At 41.1% G+C, this 19,310-nt stretch overlaps 1 protein-coding gene across 7 annotated transcripts in view; it reads left to right on the plus strand.

Moving 5' to 3' along the window:
• LOC145356518 (putative E3 ubiquitin-protein ligase HERC1) overlaps positions 1-19,310 on the plus strand; it is a 296,484-nt gene that overhangs the window by 116,845 nt on the left and 160,329 nt on the right. For 6 of the 7 annotated variants that reach the window (XM_080209293.1, XM_080209754.1, XM_080209365.1 and 3 more), the window contains exons 29-30: positions 10,988-11,225; positions 12,259-12,431. In XM_080209293.1, coding sequence (XP_080065419.1) covers positions 10,988-11,225; positions 12,259-12,431 — 411 coding nt within the window. The remainder of the gene's footprint in view (positions 1-10,987; positions 11,226-12,258; positions 12,432-19,310) is intronic. The other variant, XM_080209456.1, reaches the window with a different exon arrangement.

The following is a 19,310-nucleotide window of genomic DNA, read 5'->3' on the forward strand; positions in this document are numbered from 1 at the left end:
AGCAGAAGCAACAAGCGATTGACATAACTAAGCAATTCCGCAACCAATGGATCAAATCGAAGCTTAGCAGTCCTGCCACATCCAGTCACAAACAGTGGTGGACAATTACAAAACTAATTGGAGGAAGGTCCACAAATAGCCCCTTCCTCAATGATGGGAGTGCCCAGCATATCAGTGAAAAGTAAATGATCTCCCTCAGCCTTTTCCTGAGGAACCCCAGCATCACAGATGTCAATCTTTAACCATGGTTCAGACTATGTGATGTCAAGAAACCGTTGAAGGCACTGAATGCTGCAAAGGCTATGGACCCTGACCACATTCTGGCAAAAATAGTGAAGATTGTGCTCTTAGACCTAGCTGTTTCTTTGGCTAATCTGTTGCATTACAGCTACAACCTGACAATGTGGAAAGTTGCTCAGGTATGTCCTGTCCATAAAATGCAAAGCAAACCCTAACCAGCCAACTTCTGCCCCTTCAGCCATTCTCAATCATCAAGAGCGTCTTGGAAGTTGTCATTAACAAAGTTTATTTATTAGTCACAAGCAAGACTTATATTAACACTGTGGTGAAGTTACTGTGAAATTCCCCTTGTCATCACAGTCTGGCACCTGTTTGGATCAGTGGACCTAATTAGCATGTCTTTCAAAATGTGGGAGAAATCTGGAGCACCTGGAGGAAACCCACGCAGACACGGGGACAATATGCAAACTCCACACACACTGACCCAAGCCAGGAATCGAACTCGGGTACCTGGCGCTGTGAAGCAACAGTGCTAACCACTGTGCTACCATGTTGCCTCAGTGCTATCAAGTAGTACTTGCACAACAATTACCTGTTTGCTGATCCAGTTTTGGGTTCTGCCTGGGTAGCTCACCACCCTATCACATTACAGTCTTGTTCCAAATTTGTACAAAAGGGCGGAACTTGAAGGTTGGTGAGAGTGACTATCCTTGTCATCAAGATTGCATTTGACTGAATGTGGTATCGAGGAGTCCTAGCAGAACTGTAGTTAATGAGAATTAGAAGTCTCTGCAGGTTGGAGTCACCGCTTGCTTAAAGGGAAGATGATTGTAGCTGTTGGAAGCCAATCGTTTCAGTCTCAGGACATTGTCACAAGAATTACTTAAAGAAGTGTCCTGGGCACAGCCATCCCCAGATGTTTCATCAATAACTGTCTGTTAAAAGGCCAGAATTGAGGATATACACTGCTTGGAGCAAAGAATGACTGAAAAAAAAATAAGGTGGGAGAAATTGAAAGTGTGAGGGAGAATGCTGGCTAGGAATATAAAAAGAGATAGTAAGAAATAAGAATTTAAAAAGGAAAAGAATAATTAAGATGTGTCTTGGTCCCTTAGAGTGAGATTGGGTAATGATGGAAAATGAGGAAATATCAGCGTGTTGAACAGGATTTTTATTTGTCTTCACAGTAAAAAAAAACACAAAAAAAAACAAGAATTCTTGAAAATCAAAAGGTAATTGGGAGGGAGGAATTTGAAACCGTCACAAGGGAAGTTACTGGGATAACTATCAGAACTAAAGGCTGACAAGTCCCCTGCACCTGATGGCCTGCAACCTACTGTCTTAAAGAAGTGGTTGCAGGAATAGTAGATGCATTGGTTATGATCTTTCAAAATTCTGGAAAGGTCCTCAAATTGAAAAATAGCCAATAAATTCAAGAAAATAGGGAGACAAAGCAGGAAACAATAAGTCAATCTAACATCTGTTATTGGGAAAATGCAAGAATCCACTATTAAGGAGGACGTTTTGAAAATACAATCAAACAGTCAGTATGGTTTTGTGAAAGAGAGGTTAATCAGACTGATTGCTGGGGCGGTAAGATCATCGTAAGAGGAGAGATTGGATTGACGATTGGATTTAGAAGAATGGGAGAAAACATCTAAAATTCTGATTGCGTCCACACTCAAGACCTAAGGGGATGTTTCCTCTGGCTCGGTCTAGAACAAGGGGGTGACAGTCTCAGGATATGTGGTAGGCCTTTTGGACTGAATTAAAGAGAAATTTCTGCATTCAGAAGATGGTGAACCTGTGGAATTCTGGAAACAATGGAGGCGAAGTCACTGAATATATTTAAGCAGCAAATAAATTCTTGACACTAAAGATTTCAAGGAGAATGAGAAGAGAATACGCCATTTAGATAGAAGATCAGCTATGAGCAAATTAAATGGCAGAAAAGACTTGAGGGGCTGAATGGCTGACCCCTATTTTCTATGCTTAAATCATGTTTGACTAATGTATTCTAACTCACTAATGAAAGTTATTTAAGAACATAAGAACATAAGAAATAGGAGCAGGAGTAGGCCAACTAGCCCTTCGAGCCTGCCCCGCCATTCAGTAAGATCATGGCTGATCTGTCGTGGCTCAGTTCCACATTCCCGCCCTCTCCCCATAACCCTTAATCCCCTCTCTTATCAAAAACCCATCAACCCGCGTCTTAAAAATATTTAGCAAGGTAGCCTCCACCACTTCAACGGGCAGAGAATTCCAGAGATTCACCACCCTTTGAGTGAAGAAGTTCCTCCTCAACTCCGTTCTAAACCGCCCCCCCTTTTATCTTGAGGCTATGCCCCCTAGTCCTACTACCCTTTGAGCGGGAAGAGTCTCTCCACCTCTATCCTATCCATCCCTTTCATCATCTTATACGTCTCAATGAGATCTCCCCTCATTCTTCTAAACTCTAACGAGTACAAGCCTAATTTATTCAGCCTCTCCTCATAGGTCAACCCCCTCAACTCCGGCCTAGTAAACCTCCTCTGCACTCCCTCCAAGGCCAAAATATCCTTGCGTAAGTACGGCGCCCAAAACTGCACACAGTACTCCAGCTGCGGCCTCACCAATGCCCTATACAGCCGCAGCAAGACCTCCCTACTTTTATATTCAATCCCCCTCGCTATGAAGGCCAGCATCCCATTCGCCTTCCTGACCACCTGCTGCACCTGCAAGCTGGGTTTTTGCAACTCATGCACAAGGACCCTGAGGTCCCTCTGCATCGTCGCCTGCTGCAGTTTTTCTCCACGTAATAAGTAATAATCCTTCCTACCATTATTCCTACCAAAGTGGACCACCTCGCACTTGCCAACATTAAATTCCATTTGCCATTTCCTGGCCCATTTGCCCAGCCTATCTAGATCCTTCTGTAGACTCTCACCACCCTCCGCACAATTTGCCTTTGCACCAATCTTGGTGGAATTTGCGGAAGTAACCAGCAACATGTATAAAGGGGAACCTGTTGATTTGGATTTTCAAAAGGCATTGATGAGGTGCCATATTAAAGTTTATTACACAAAATAAGAATTCATGGTGTAGGGATAGCATATTGTCATGGATAGAGAATTGGTTAGTGAACAGGAAATGGACAACAAGGATAATTGGATAATTTTTGTGTTGGCAAGTCGTGAGTGAGTGTCACAGAGGAATCAGTGCTGGGGCCTGAATTATTGACAATTTATGTATGTGACATGGAAGAAAGGAAGAAATTATTTAAGCTAAATTTGCTGATCACCCAGAGTAGGAAAGTAAGTTAATCAAGAGGACAAGAAGACCACGACCATATCATTTTGCTTCACCGGCCAATGGACAGCACCAGCTTTTAAGATCGGGAGAGAGCCAAGATTTCTCGCTTCTTGTGACCTTAGAAAGCAGTCTCATGCCCGAAAATAGAATTTAAATATGACGCAATAATTCGGGCTCACTTGCCTCTGAGATCTCAATGGTGAAGGTCCTTATTGGCAAGGATCATGTATGGTCCCCATCAGCAAGGACCAGATATGATGGCCTTGCTGGTAAGACTGGAGGCCATTGAGACCCTCCCAGTCTGTATGTGGGGCTTTTATTGGAGAGCCTGTGCGTGGGAGGAGGGAATCTGATGGCCCATGTGCCGGGGGGAATTGGCTGCAGAGTCTGGCAATGGTGGTGGGGGGCATCAACCTTGGCATCCACAATATCTGGTTGGGGGGCTTTGGCTATGAAGGCCAGCAGTAGCTGGGAAGTTGCAGTGACTGATAAATCTGTATTCACAAACAGAGATCTGAACTTGCGCAAAAGCACCCACTGCTGCTATCTGCTGGCTTTTGACAAGCTTAGGCCTCACCCCCTCTTGCTCATCCTGCTGATGGGGAACAGATCTTGCATTTTTTTTTGCAGAGTGAATAAGATTTGATTTTTTTTTTTCTCCTCTTCCCCGCCTCAAATACAATTCTCTCCCATTTTCAGGCCTTTTGGGCACTGAGAATTTTTTTGTTAAGATTGCCCCCAAAAAGTCTACAAAGGGATTTTGATAGGTTGAGTGAGTTTGGAAAAGTTTGGCGGATGTAGTATAATGTGGAAAAATTTCAGGCTGTCTGCTTTTTCAGAAAAAAATAGATAAGCATTATTATTTATATGGAAAGAGATTGCTGAACTCTGTGACACAGATGGACCCCAATACTCAGCAATGACTGTCTCACCATAATATTCAATGGCATTACCATTGATGAATCTCTTAATATCAAACATTGACCAGGAACTGAAATGGACCAGCCATGCAAATACTGTGCCTACAGGGAGGCGATGGCCTAGCAGCGGGATCACGAGACTATTAATCTAGAAACTCAGCTAATGTCTGGGGACCTGGCTTTGAATTCCACTACGGCAGATGGTGGAATTTGAATACAACAAAAAAAATTCTAGAATTAGGAATCTACTGATGGCCGTGAAACATTGTCAATTATTGGAAAAAAACCCATCTGCTTCACTAATGTCTTTTGGGAAGAAAATCTGCCGCCCTTGCCTGGCCTGGCCTTGATGTGATACCAGAGCCACAGCAATGTGGTTGACTCTCAACTGCCCTTGGACAGCTAGGGATGAGCAATAAGTGCAGGCCAGCCAGCAACACCCATGTCCCATGAATTAATACGAAAAAAGAACATGTCTGAGCCTGGGAATTCTGAGTTGCATAACTTGTCTCCTGACAGCCCAAAACCTGTCCATCATCTAAAGCAGGGGTCTCAAATTACGGCCTGTCGGCCACATCCGGCCTGCAGTAGGCCACATTCAGATCAGAGTTTGGAGACCACTAATCTAAAGGTTCAAGTAAGGATTGTAATAGAATAATATGCACTTGCCTGGATGAGGCAGCAACACCCTAGGAGCTCATCACTTTCCAGGATAAAGCCTGATTAGACCTCATCCACTAACTTAAACCTTCACTTCCTCTACCACTGGCACACAGTAACAGAGGTGTGTATTATATCCAAGATGCACAGCTGCTTTGACAGCACCATACAAACCCATGTCCTCTACCACCTAGAAGGACAAGGGCAGAAGATACATGAGGAAACCACCACCTGCAAGTACCCCTCCAAATCATACACCATTCTGACTTGGAAATATATCACTGTTCCTTCACTGTCACAGGATCAAATTGCTGGAACTTCCTTCCAAACAGCATTACAGGTGCACCGGCCCCAGATGGTCTACAGCAGTTCAATAAGGCAGCTCACTACCACTCCAAGGATGATTAGGAATGGGTAATAAATTTTGGCCTTTGTCCATGTACCATGAAAAAAGTTTTTAAAAGTCTGCTTTCGATAAGTTCTCTGTCATTTTTCTACTTCTGTTGTGGCATTTTTAGTCAATACTGTCCCTCCATTCTCTTTCCACTTTATCCCTTGTCAGTATTTTGTTATTAGAAATTATCTCCCATTCTGTATTTGCATACAGACAATCAAATCTGCTTTTCGTTTTGATAATGTCGCTCTCTTGCACTTCAGTTCATCTTAGAAGTCTTGAAACACCCTTATTGGTTTGAACAGGAAATACGAATGGAATTTAATGCTCTCCTGGGCCAAGTTTGAAAGTGAATGGAGAGAGACCATGCGATCATCACCCCTCCACCTCTCTCCACTTACATTAGGGTGGGAAACCTGCGAGTGGCCTTTCTGCTCAAATGCTAATTGGTACTTAAAGGCCTCACCAACCGCTGCTGGTGTTCAGACAATGGTGGGCAGAGAACTATCGGGTTTACCTGTGACCTGTGGGTAGGGTCGGGGGGGGGGGCTCCATCGTTCAAAGGCATTCTGTGCCCGATCGAGGGACCAGGCATTGGGGCGAGCACACAGGAAGTCATCTCTCTTTCATTGCTGCTGACCACCCCTACCCCTACCAGTATTGTAAACTCCATTCCACTTGCGTCATTCCGAAGTATTAATCTTTGCTCCTTTATGTCCAGTGCAGTAGCAATAGTGGCTTCCGCTCCCAGTGAGGCTGCCCATACTACTGGGTTGCAAGCCCCTGTTGGCTGGCAGCTCTCAGGTGGGATTTTCACCTTAATTGTAACATTAATTTAGTGGGAAGCCCAGTGCTTCCCATGTAAGAGCCTAAACACCTTGGAATAACACCAGGCCTCATGTGGAAAGGTGGTGAGGAGTTCCCACTGGTTCTCAAACCAGTGGGTGGGATTCATGTTATCTTCTCCAACTTCTGCCCTGTGACTACTTTGTCCTTTTTCCTTCACAAAAACCGTTTTTATTAAGTCATTTTATGCTTTGCACCGAGAGGCTGCATACCATTCAGAGCCACTGCCTAGAACCTCAGAAGCAGAAGATAAAAAGGAGTGGGGAGAGACTTCACCACTCCCTCACTAACCCCTCAAATCGTTCTGAAATACCCCTATTTCTATTCTAGAGAGAAGTACTCGGGCCGGCTCCATAGCTTTGCTATTGTTCAAACACCGATTGGACTCAAATCCAGGCTGGCTAGAGAAAAGAAAATCTAAAGTAAAAACCACCCACGGCAGCTAGGATTTTAAACCCAAAATGATTCTAAGCACAGTCCACACATAACAGAGCGGTGGCTGGGAAGGAGGAGCAAGGCAACAATGCAATGAAATTGAATTGTTGCCTTGTGCTAGGGATATTCTGAAGCACAAGAGTGGAACTAGCCCACAATATATATAGAATCTCTTACTAGTGTTGCATATTGACGTTTCAAACATTTTTAAAAATTCATTACGGGACATGGGTGTTGCTGACTTGGCCAGCATTTATTGCCCATCCCTAGTTGGTTGCCCTTGTGAAGGTGATGATGGGCTGCCTTTTTGAACCTGCAGTCCCTGAGGTTATGTTCCCCCACAATGCTGTTAGGCAGGGAATGCCAAGATTTTGACTCAGCTGACAATGAAGGAATGGCAATATACTTTCGGATTAGGATGATGAGTAACTTGGAGGGGAACTTCAAGTGATGGTGTTCTCACATATCTACTGTGCTTGTCACTCAGATTAGTTGTGGGTTTTGGAACGAGCTGCTTAAGAAACCTTAGGTGAGTTCCTGCAGGGCACCTTACAGATATTTAAATATTTACAATGTCATATCATGTGATACACAAAACTACTTTTTTTTCTATTAAGAGCGTATTATCTCTGATTTCCACAATTTGCTCAAAATGCCTACATTATGGGATTTGAACCCATATCCCCAGAGCATTAGCCTGGGCTTCTCAATTGCTAGTCCTGTGAAGTTACTACTATGTCACCATCTTGCCTTAAATTGAACAACTCAAGCTTTCTGTTTTAGCTTTCAATGCCTTCATTTAAGTTTTTGCTTGAAGGCCTCCACCTCCTAGAAATACTTAACTTGTTGCTAATGCAATGCTGAGCTGAATTTGGATTGTTCCCTCGGAACATATGCAGTGTCACTGCTTTACCAGGATGTATGATTAGCTGTGCCAATGGCACGTTACTTTTAGATACAATATGGACATGCTGTGTTATAGTTTTTATTTAACCTATTTTGAGGGGTTGAGCTATGAGGAGAGGCTGAATAAACTAGGCTTGTACTCATTAGAGTTTAGAAGAATGAGGGGAGATCTCATTGAGACGTATAAGATGATGAATGGGATGGATACGATAGAGGTGGAGAGACTCTTCCCGCTCAGAAAGGATAGTAGGACTAGGGGGCACAGCCTCAAGATAAAGGGGGGCACGGTTTAGAATGGAGTTGAGGAGGAACTTCTTCACTCAAAGGGTGGTGAATCTCTGGAATTCTCTGCCTGTTGAAGTGGTGGAGGCTACCTCACTAAATATTTTTAAGATGCGGGTTGATGGGTTTTTGATAAGAGAGGGGATTAAGGGTTATGGGGAGAGGGCGGGAATGTGGAACTGAGCCACGACAGATCAGCCATGATCTTATTGAATGGCGGGGCAGGCTCGAAGGGCTAGATGGCCTACTCCTGCTCCTATTTCTTATGTTCTTATGAAAAATGGTGGTAATTAATTTTACCAGCTATATTTGATATCTCACATAAATTCAGAGGCTCTATCAGTGAGTACAAGTGTCATGATTGCACATCAAAGATGATACTATTGTCTTGTGCCTAAACAAAGGAGACTACAAAGAGGTGAGGGACGAGTCGGCTGAGGTAGACTGAGAGCGAAAACTTTATGGTGGGACAATTGAGGATCAGTGGAGGACTTTCAAAGCGATCTTTCATAGTGCTCAGCAAAAGTGTATACCAGTGATAAAGGAAGGACTGTAGAAAAAGAGATAATCAGCCATGGATATCTAAGGAAATAAAGGAGTGTATCAAGTTGAAAGAAAATGCATACAAAGTGGCAAAGATTAGTGGGGACCTAGAGGATTGGGAAATCTTTAAAAGCCAGCAAACAGCCACAAAAAAAGCTATAAAGAAAAGTAAGATGGATTATGAGAGCAAACTAGCTCAGAATATAAAAACAGATAACACAAGTTTTTACAAATATATAAAATGAAAAAGAGTGGCAAAAGTTAACATTGGTCCTTTAGAGGATAAGAAGGGGGATGTAATTATTGGAAATGAGAAAATGGCTGAGGCACTGAACAGGTATTTTGTGTCAGTCTTCACAGTGGAAAGCATAAATAACATGCCAAAAATTGATGACAGGAAGGCTACGGCAGGTGAGAACCTAGAAACTATCATTATCAGGAAAGAGATAATGTTGGGCAAGTTAATGGGGCTAAAGGTAGACAAGTCTCCTGGTCCTGATGGAATGCATCCCAGGGCACTAAAAGAGATGGTGGGAGAAATAGAAAATGAACCCAGCTGAGAGAGATTTGCATCTTAGTTCAATTTTCAATTAAAAACCCCACTTGAATTTTGAAGCCACTTCCTTATCCACTTGTATTTTGTTGCCCATAGAGGATAATTAGTGATTTATAAGACAGAGATCCGGACAGAAATGCTAACATATGTGGACTTAGTAAGAAGTCTCACAGCATCAGGTTAAAATCCAAAAGGTTTATTTGGTAGCACGAGCTTTCGGAGTGCTGCCCCTTCAAGTGAGGACACTTACCTGATTGCATGTGGACTTGACTTTAACTCACTCAGAACCCATTCACAGTTAAAATTGGAGCTACAAGGCAAAACAACAATTGGGCTGGGTGGAGATAAATGATATAAGGTATGCACCATTTCTCATTCTGATTTGATTTTCCAAAAATAAGTTGTTTTTTGAAAGCAAATAAAGCCTCTGATGGAAATAAAGGGAAGATAGCCTCAACATGAAAGGGCAGCTGTCTTCTATCACTTTGGGGTAAAGGAGATATATAAATAAGGGTGATGTTTAATGGAGTTGTAAAGGGTGTGAGCAAATAGTGCAAAAGAAAATATGTAGTGTATATAATATGTAATATGTACATGTGTACATGGCAGCAGGAGGAAGAGATAGAGGGAAGGTGAAGGGATAGGGGACCTGATGGAAATGAGTGGACAGGAAGAAACTTGTGATTGGGAATGAGATGCTGACCACTATGGTTTCCCCACAATCCCATCATAAGGGCAGTGTGCACCCATTGACAGCTCCTTTCCTTGCCATCCCACCAATCATCTCCATCTCAAAGGAAAAAGAAACAGAGGAGACAAAGCAGATGAGTTGAGACAGAGAAAAACAGCTACAAGACAGAGAGACAGGTAAAAGAGTAACTGTGACTTTGACTCACCATGTGCAACAATGTAGAAAAGCAAGTAGCAATAAAAATTCAAACTTGTAATACAAAGCTAAGTGTTTACTGTACCATTTTGAGAACCTGCCTTTGCTCTGGATGTTCTGCAGTAGCATCAAAGTCACTCATAATGACATTTGAAATTTCAGTGAGAAATTAATGAAGTATCACCTAAAAATGCATTTAGTTTTATAGGTACATTGTACCAAACGTATCAAAATTGATATTGTTCATACCTTTAGTGTTACAATATCTAATTAACCAATCTGGCACTTTGAAGAGTGCCAAGTGCAATGATTCATCACTTCAACCAATCATTAACCCTCGCACTTCCTAAAACAAGATCCCATTATCCAACTGAAACTGTCTTTTTGTCAGTCTCTCTGTCCTTCAATCCCTCGGTGAGCCTATCCAATCCTTAGTTGAGTCCCACTCCTCTGTCTCTGATCATTCTGTGTGTGCCTCTCCCTCCCTGGTTTACACACAAGCACAGCCACAGGGCTAAAGTACAGGAGTTGGTTAGTTATAGATAGAACTTTATTTCAGCGTCGCTCTGCAGCTAAAGACAAGGAAAAAAATGGAGTGTATGTAATGCTGTCTCACAATAGCTGACACCAAAATTTGTATCATTCCTACAATTTCCAAACCCATAGGTGGGAGGGGGAAATGGATAACAAATTGAAACAGAAATGATTGGAATATGCTCAGAAGACTGAATTGACAAATTTATTTCCTGTTAAATTTTTATGACTTCAGATTTAATATAATGTTTATCTGAATCATTATAGTGTATATTTATTTAAAACAGAGTGTTGCTTAAATTGGCTTATTGTACATTTTGAAACATTTGACAAAAGTGCAAGTTTTGTATGCATATTAAAATTTAAAGGGTTGACAGAAGTGCTTTATGAAATTATTTTGGACTGGTATCAGCGAAGATGAATCCTCTTTAAATGCAATTGGGCGGCTTTTCACTAGTTCTTTAAATCCTATAAAATGTTATTTGTTGTTGCAGGAGCACAGCAGCATCTTCTATTGGCTACAATGTTTGCCTTAAACATCCGGTACCAGCCTGCAGATTTATCAGTGGTCATTCACAGTGGTCTTCTAGAAGCTCTTTCAAAGCTGACAAACTCCTGCCTTCTAGTGAACCAGCGTTGGATGATGGCATCAGTGTCCGGCCATTCCCATTTAAATATTGCATTAAAACTGGCCGGTGCTCGACTTCTGCAAATTTTAGCGATCACTGCGAGGTTAGTAGTCCATACAAGGTGTTAAAACTAAAGAGTGAAATTGAACTAAATAATATGTCAAACTTGTTGACAGCAAAATTCAAATGCAATTGGATTGTAGCCATTGCAGTAATGGGGATTTATATTTTTGTTTGTAACACAAAAGGCACCAATAAATTAACAGCCACTTAACTTCAATAATTCTCAATCTGTGGTGTTTTAATTACACAGTTGCATTGAAGCATGTTGAATCATGGTTTACAAGTTTTGTTATCTCCAAGAAGGAAATCAAATATTTTGAATTGTAATGCAAATCTTGATGTAGGCTATTGAATTTGTCACGAACCTTCAATACTTCCTTTTACCATGAATGTTTGTATGCATGTTAACTAGTTGACAAAAATGCCTAAATATCATTATCATTTCTTTCTTTTTTCCCCTTTTCCCCTCAGTCATTGCAAATTGTGCTTCATTTCTCTTTTTCGTGAAAGTCACTATTTGATTCAATAGATAGTGTCTAATCTTCAATAGTGCAATTCCTTCCAAAGGATCAAAGTCAAAATGTATTTATTGTCATAAATAGGCTTACATTAACATTGCAAAGAAGTTACTGTGAAAGTTTTCTGGTTGCCACATTCTGGCATCTGTTCAGATACACTGAGGGAGAATTCAGCATGGCCAGTGCCACTAACCAGCATGCCTTTCAGACGGTGGGGAGAAACCAAGCACCCGAAGGAAAACCATACACACACAGGGAGAACGTGCAGACTCCGCACAGACAATGACCCAAGCCGAGAATCAAACCCAGGTCCTTGGTGTTGTGCTGACCACTGTGCCAATGCAAAAATCAGAAGTCTTTTTTACATAAAGGATTTGTATTGGACACAACTTAATATTTCTTGATTGAAAGACCCACAAGCTGATACAATTGGATAGAATATGATGCTTTATGAACACAAAATTTTAAGTAATAGGGTTTAGTCTTTACCTGTCCTTAGTTTTTAAACTCAATGCTCTCTTTGATTTTTCTGTTGTTGTTTGCTATATTTTGCAGTTCCTATGCAGATACCTTGTGCCCTGAGGTAGTTCAAGCACCAATGGACGTATTGTGCTGCCAGTTGCAAAGTTTTTTGCATGCAATGTGTGGAAATACAGAATGCGAATTAGCTGAAGAGGAATGTACAGAACAACGTAGCTGTGGATCCAGCATCAGATCAGAAAGTAAAGGTGGGAATAGAAAATTAATATGTAAAATAAGAACGCTAATAGAATTTCTTTATCAAAGTAATTAGATCTCACTATTTTAAGAGCGGAGGCCTCACAAAACTTCTGACTTTGGTATCAGGAAAAGCATATTAGAATATAATGAATTGGTAATGACTTGTCAACATGTTCAGTTTAACATTTTTGAGAAGTATCATGAAAGGGCAATGTCAATAAAGCCCTTTAAATACATGGGAAGCACTGCCAAGTGCAACAAGGATGCTCAAAAGGTGCTAGGCAAGGGATCCCTTTGCGATGTCTGCCTGGTACTACTGGTGACATTGTGTTGGATCACCTTGTAGACATTTTGATGAAGTTGTGCAGCTTTTTTTTTCAATCTCTACAAGCCATAAGCAGTTATTGTTATCAAGAAGTAAAAGTTGTATGTCATGATTTGATGAGTTGTGACTGCTTAAATGTATACATTGCTATGACTTCAGCATTATTGAGAGATTATGGGCGGAATTTTCCCATCCCACCTGTAATGGGCATCATAGTGGGCAGGGGCGGACCATGCAAAGATCCATTGACCTTGGATGAGAATTTCTGGCCTTAGGGCGAGCACGGCTGGAAAATCCCGCCCTTTATCTCTGCCGTAACAAAATACAGTAGATAAAATGAGAATTGTTGATTTTAAAGTTTAAAAAATAATTGTGGAATAGAGAGGGTGCTCCATTGGTTCTGATTCCAATGTACGTGTAGATGTATTGGTATGTTTTGCACACCACTTTTCAGTCAGGACCATTTTACACATTCACATTTCAGAATACCAGTTCTCTCCCTGTCATTAGACTTCCTAGAATGTAATGCCTGACTGAAAAGCAGAGCGTAAATGGATAATAGACAGGATTTTAGATGTTAAAACACTTGGGTATTGCTTACTTGAGAGATCCATTGAAGGGGACAATTCATTCCAGACTCTCAGCAGGAGGAAACCGGATTGAAAAAACATAAAATTCAACCCTTTCTGCTGAAACCTGAAAGACTATGAAGCAACGAAGCAATGGATGGAAGAAAACAATTTACTGATGTATAATAAAGCAAGGAGCCCCAAGAAGCAAGAGGTGGATTGTTATTGTTCTGTTCTGGAATAGATGAGATATTCTGTTAATTAATTTTTTAAAATAAAGTTACATTTTTAATAAATAAAGCTTAGTGACTTCTAAATTCTTTGAACATTAGTAGCTGGACAATTAAATTGATTTGGGAATGGAAATTTGCATAGGGAACGTGTCTTCACTCCAGATCATGTCCTGATAATACCGGAGTGAGATTATTAATTTTATGGAAGCTACCATAGAAATACCATTTAAAAACTTATTATTAAGAATCATCAGTACTCAAATTTGATGACAAGATTTATCCCTCAAATTTTGAGGCTTTAAATCACACTCCCAATTTTGCGATGTTAACATATATCTAAACATCTGTACCTTTTATCAGGCAATTGAAATGCAATAAGATTAGTTTCAAATAAAACACACTAAACAATAAGGCATTATGGCACAGAAGGTAGCCATTCATCCAATCCAGTCCCTACTGGCTCTCTGGAATAATTTAGTCAGCCCCATTCCCATTGTGTTCCCTGAAGGCTTATTTCCCTAATTATCTGTCCAATTTCTTGCTGAAATTGTTGATTCCCTCTAGTTCCACTACCTTTGTAGTCAGTGAGTTTGATGTCATTGCCAGTTATACCCTCCTACCTTGCCCAAAATCTTAAATCTGTGCCCCGTAAACCTTGTATCATCAGCTAATAGGAAGAGCTTGCCATTGTCTGTCTTAACTAAACCTATCATAATCTTGTACAACTCTATCATAATCTTGTACAACTCTATCAAATATCCCTGATTGAACGGCAAAACAGACTCGATGGGCTGAGTGGCCTTATTCTGTTCCTATGTTTTATATCATCCTCAGTTTTTGCCACACCTCCAAGTTTGAAAATTTTGTCAAATTTTGAAATTGTGCTTTGTAACCCAATACCCAAGTGATTTATATTTATCAAAAAAAGCTGTGATCTCAGTATTGAATCTTGGGAAATACAACCTGCTACCCTCCAACCTGTAAAGCAGCCATTTACTGTGAGTCACTGCTTTCTGTCCTGAAGCCATTATCCAAGCTGACAGTGACCCTCCTATTCAATGTGCCTCAATTTTGTTAACCAGTCTTTTGTTAGTAATTTTAAAGTGCTCTCTTAAAATCCATGTAGACAGCATTCACTGCATTCCCTTCATCAATTTTCTCCCGTTACTTCATTAAAAAATTAAATTAGATCAAGCAATCCACCTCTTACAAGTCTGTGATGGCTCTCAATTAACCCAAAGCTTTCTAGATGCCTGTTGATGTTTTTTTAAACTGATTATTATTTCTAAAACCTTGCCATCAGTAATGTTAAACTGACGGTCTGCTGTCACTAGGAATGTCCTTATGCTGGGTTTTGAATAAGGGTGTCACATTTTCCATTGTCCCATCCTCTGGTACCTCCGCCATATCTCAGAAGGATTGGAAGTGAGCCGTCAACTATTTAGTACAGTACAGTAAAACAAGAACAGGCTCTTTGGCCCACGATGAAATTAAATGTTTGAATGCCACCAGCAGCCAGGTGGGATTTGAACCAATGTGCCCAGGGTATTGGTCTGGGTCTCTGGATTACTAACCCAGCACCATTTGCACAACTCCATCATCCCTCCATCATCTTCTGAACCCTCTTAAGGACCCCTTTGTTTCTTCCCCATTTGTTTAAGTATGCTGGGGTGCAAGGCATCCAGATCAGGTCAATGAATTATGTACTCGAAATGTAGCCAGCCTTTCCATTTCATCCTGCCCATCGGTTTTTGGATCATCTGTTACCATCTCTGCTTCTCTTGGTATTTTGTCAATATCATCTGCCTCATATAAGAGGCCTCATATAAGAGGCCTCATATAAGAGGCCTCATATAAGAGTCCTCATTAAATTTTCTAGCCCTGCCTAGCCTCTAAACATATATCGCCCTCCTTGTCCTGAATAAACCTTCCCCACCTCTTACTACCCATTTACTGTTTACGTTTTGATATTGAACTGTTGACAACATGTATCCTGTCACTTTCACTTTTTAAATTTTGTAGGAAATCAAGTATTATTTCTGTTGAAAAAGTACCAATTTAAAATATGCTTTTGATTTTGTACTTGGTAAAGTATTTATTTCCATCTGTTGTTCTAAGTTTGAACTGGTTTGGATTTCTGAACCAATAAGTTGAGAAACCAACTGGAGAATAGGCCATTCTGCATTGAGTGTTGTGTAACGAAAAGGAATAATTAGAAATCTAGTTGTGCGAGACCCCTTGGGGATGAGTAACCATAATACGATAGAATTTTTCATCAAGAAGAAGAATGATGTAGTTGATCCTGAGACTAGGGTCCTAAATCTTAAAAGGAACTACAATGGAATGAGATGCAAGTTGGCTATGATGGAGTGGGAAACGTTACTTAAAGGGATGATGGTAGAAAGGCAATGGCAAACATTCAAAGAGCGCATGGATGAACTTCGATAAGTGTTCATTCCTGCCTGGCACAAAATTAAAATGGGGAAAGTGGTCAAACTACGGCTTACAAAGTAAATTAGGTATAGTTTTAGATCCAAGGAAGAGGCAAACAAATTGGCCAGGAAAAAAACAATGGACCTGAGGATTGGGAGCAGTTTAGAATTAAGCAAAGGAGGACCAAGGGATTGATTAAGGAGGAGAAAATAGAGTATGAGAGTTTAAGCTTGCTGGAAACATAAAACTGGCTGTAAAAGCTTTGCTACGTGTCAAAAGAGATTAGTGAAGACAAATGTCTCTTACAGTCAGAAACAGGGGAATTTCTAATGGGGAACAAAGAAATGGCTGACCAACTAAATACATAGTTTTGTTCTGTCTTCACACACAGCACATGTGACTCCTTCCAAGAACGCCAATAAATTGGTTAAACTTGATTTCTCTTTCACAAAACCAGGCTGACTCTGCCTGATTGCCTTGAATTTTTCTAAGTGCACTGCCGTAATATCTTTAATAATAGTTTTCAACATTATCTGTCAGAAACTTTTATGTTTAAGAACCAGTATTTTGTTACACTAATGGCAGCTCAATATATCAATGTGTCTACAGCTGACTAGTGTTCTGGTAATTTCTCCACTTTTACTGGCATATTATATTTGCTCAGTTAGTAACTCTCACCTAATTCAGAACTGTGTGGGTTCAAGCTTCTATCATGAAGTCAAGGACATACCAAAGACTGACTCCTCAGTTCAGTGTTGATAGAATGCTGCATTGTTGAACATGCACTGTCATTTTACCTATTAAGATAAATGGATTGGGAAGAGGCAATGCAGGTTGGGTCACTGGCAAGCTCTCATGCTGGCACTGCCTTCCAAACCCACAACCTTTACTACCTAGAAGGACAGGAGAGCAGATGCATGAGAACACTACCACCTGCAAATTCCTTTTCGGCGACAGAATCACAGAATTTCTATTGCCAAATGAACATTATGACTTTATGCTAATCTCCTGCCTTTTCCCATATTCCTGCACAGTTTCTATTCAAATAACCATCTAATTCCCACTTGAATGCCTCAAATGAACCTGTCTTCACCGCACTTCCAGGCAGTATGTCCCAGACAGATCCCAACCACTTGTGCGAATTGCATCTTTTGCAAGTAACTTTAAATCTATGCCCCCTCATTCTTGCTCATTTTACAAGCGGAAACAGTTTCTCTCTATCTGCTCTCTCTAGACCTTCATGATTTTGAACATCTCTCTTAAATCTCGTTTTAGCCATCTTCTTTCCAAGGATAACAGTCTTAACCTCTCCAATTTATCCTACAACTGAAGTTTTCCATTCCTGGAACTATTCTTGTAAACCTCTTCTGCAATCTCTCCAAAGCGCTCACATCCTGCCTGTAGTCCTGAGCCTAGAACTGTACACAATACTCTAGCTGAGGTCTAACTTGCTTTTTGTATAAGTTCAGCAGAACCTCCTTGCTTCTTGTACTCTGTACCCCTATTAATAAAGCCCAGAATACTATATGCATTATTAACTACTCTCTTCACCTGTCCTACCACCTTCAGTGATGTCTGCATATATACACTCAGGTCACACTGCTCCTGCACCCCCTTAAGAATTTTAGCCCTATTTAAAGTTTATTTATTAATTACAAATAAGGCTTACATTAACATTGCAATAAAGTTACTGTGAAATTCCCTTAATCGCCAAACTTCAGCGCCTGTTCAATGCACCTAATCTTTCAGGCTGTGGGAGGAAACCTGAGCATCCAGAGGAAACCCACACAGACATGGGGCATATGTACAAACTCCATACAGACGGAGAGCCAAGCTGGGAATCGAACCCGGGTCCCCAACGCTGCAAGGCAGCAGTGCTAACCACTGTGCCACCATCCTGCCCCAGCACTGTAGTGGATTAATTAGTAAGTTCAGAGAATGTGGAAACAGGAAAAAGTAACAGAATTGATTGCTAGCTCATTTTAAAACATCCAGCTAAAAATGGGAGAAAGGGAGTTATTCAGAGATGTTGGTTGGAGAGCAGGAACCCACTGTTGATGGTTTAGACATTGGAATCAAAAACACAATTTCTGACATTTGAGAATGGCACCAAATGTGCAGATGATTGCGGCGGGGTGGGGAGAACCAGTGGGAAATAGTCACTATTGAGGAGGATTGCAAGACAATGTTAAAAGACTTGAATAACAGATGATCAGTGAAATTCAACACAGATAAATATAAGGTTGTACGTTTTGGTACTAGAATAGGAGTCGTACATTACTTCAAAAGTACATGTTTAGGTGGCATAGAGAAATGAAGGAATTGTAGAGTATGAATAGACCAATCACTAAGAATTAGCAAGGCAGCAAATAAAGTAAAAACCAAACACTAGGTTTTATTTCTAAAAGGATAGAATTGAAACATAGCGTACAATCTGGCAGGTGTGCGCCCAATCAGAAGTACTTAAATAGTGCCTAATGACGTTGAGCATGTATCCCAATGTCATATTTTGGTTGGTGAGCATGGGCACAGATCAGCAGTGCATCTGCCGACAAGTATGATTCTTGTTAAAGGGATTAAATCCCCAATTTCAAGATTTTATGTGCCCTGTGTGATTTCAAGTTGGGAGAATGGGAAACTTGGGCAGGCAGGCCAACCATTTTTTAACTTTTTGGATTCAAGGGTGGAATATAAGAGGAGTGGAGGGAATGCTGGGTGAGGTGGGAGTTTCAGGTGGTTTCAGGTGGGAGTTGAGGTGGTGTTTTGCAGTTAAAGGGAGTGTGTTCTGTTTTGGGCTCAGCACAATATGGAGCTTTCAGGATATTGCTGTCCTCTGGCACTGGAGATACCTGCAGATGGGTATAGTTTACTCAGCAGGGAGCACCTCCTGCTCTGAGGAAGAAGGGGACAAAGAGGGAAGAGGCCTGGAGGTCATATGCAACCACCATGACCAGAAATGCAGGCACGGGATCATGAATGACAGGGCAGAGGACAAGGTGCTCTACCCTGCACAAATGACACCACCCAGCTGACAGCTTATACAGGTAGCATTGAAATACTTGGACGTGACAGAAGTCAAGTTACAGCTTTCAAGGGAGGCTGTGATGAGCATGTGCTAGATGATTGGCTCAGAGATAACCTCCAATTGTGTCGTTCTGAAAGTCACTGGCAATAAACTTTTTTGGCTCTGAATCATTCCAGGGCACAGTGGGTAATCTTTGGCAGAGTCCCGCATTAGGCTGCACACAGCTATGTCAAGCTGGTGACTGATGTTTTGTTCAAGTATATTGGAACATTCATTCATTTCAGGAAGGACAAAGTCAGCGG

This window comes from Carcharhinus amblyrhynchos, chromosome 1 (assembly GCF_965287045.1).
Source record: "Carcharhinus amblyrhynchos chromosome 1, sCarAmb.v2.hapA, whole genome shotgun sequence".
In the NCBI taxonomy this organism is placed as follows: Eukaryota; Metazoa; Chordata; class Chondrichthyes; order Carcharhiniformes; family Carcharhinidae; genus Carcharhinus; species Carcharhinus amblyrhynchos.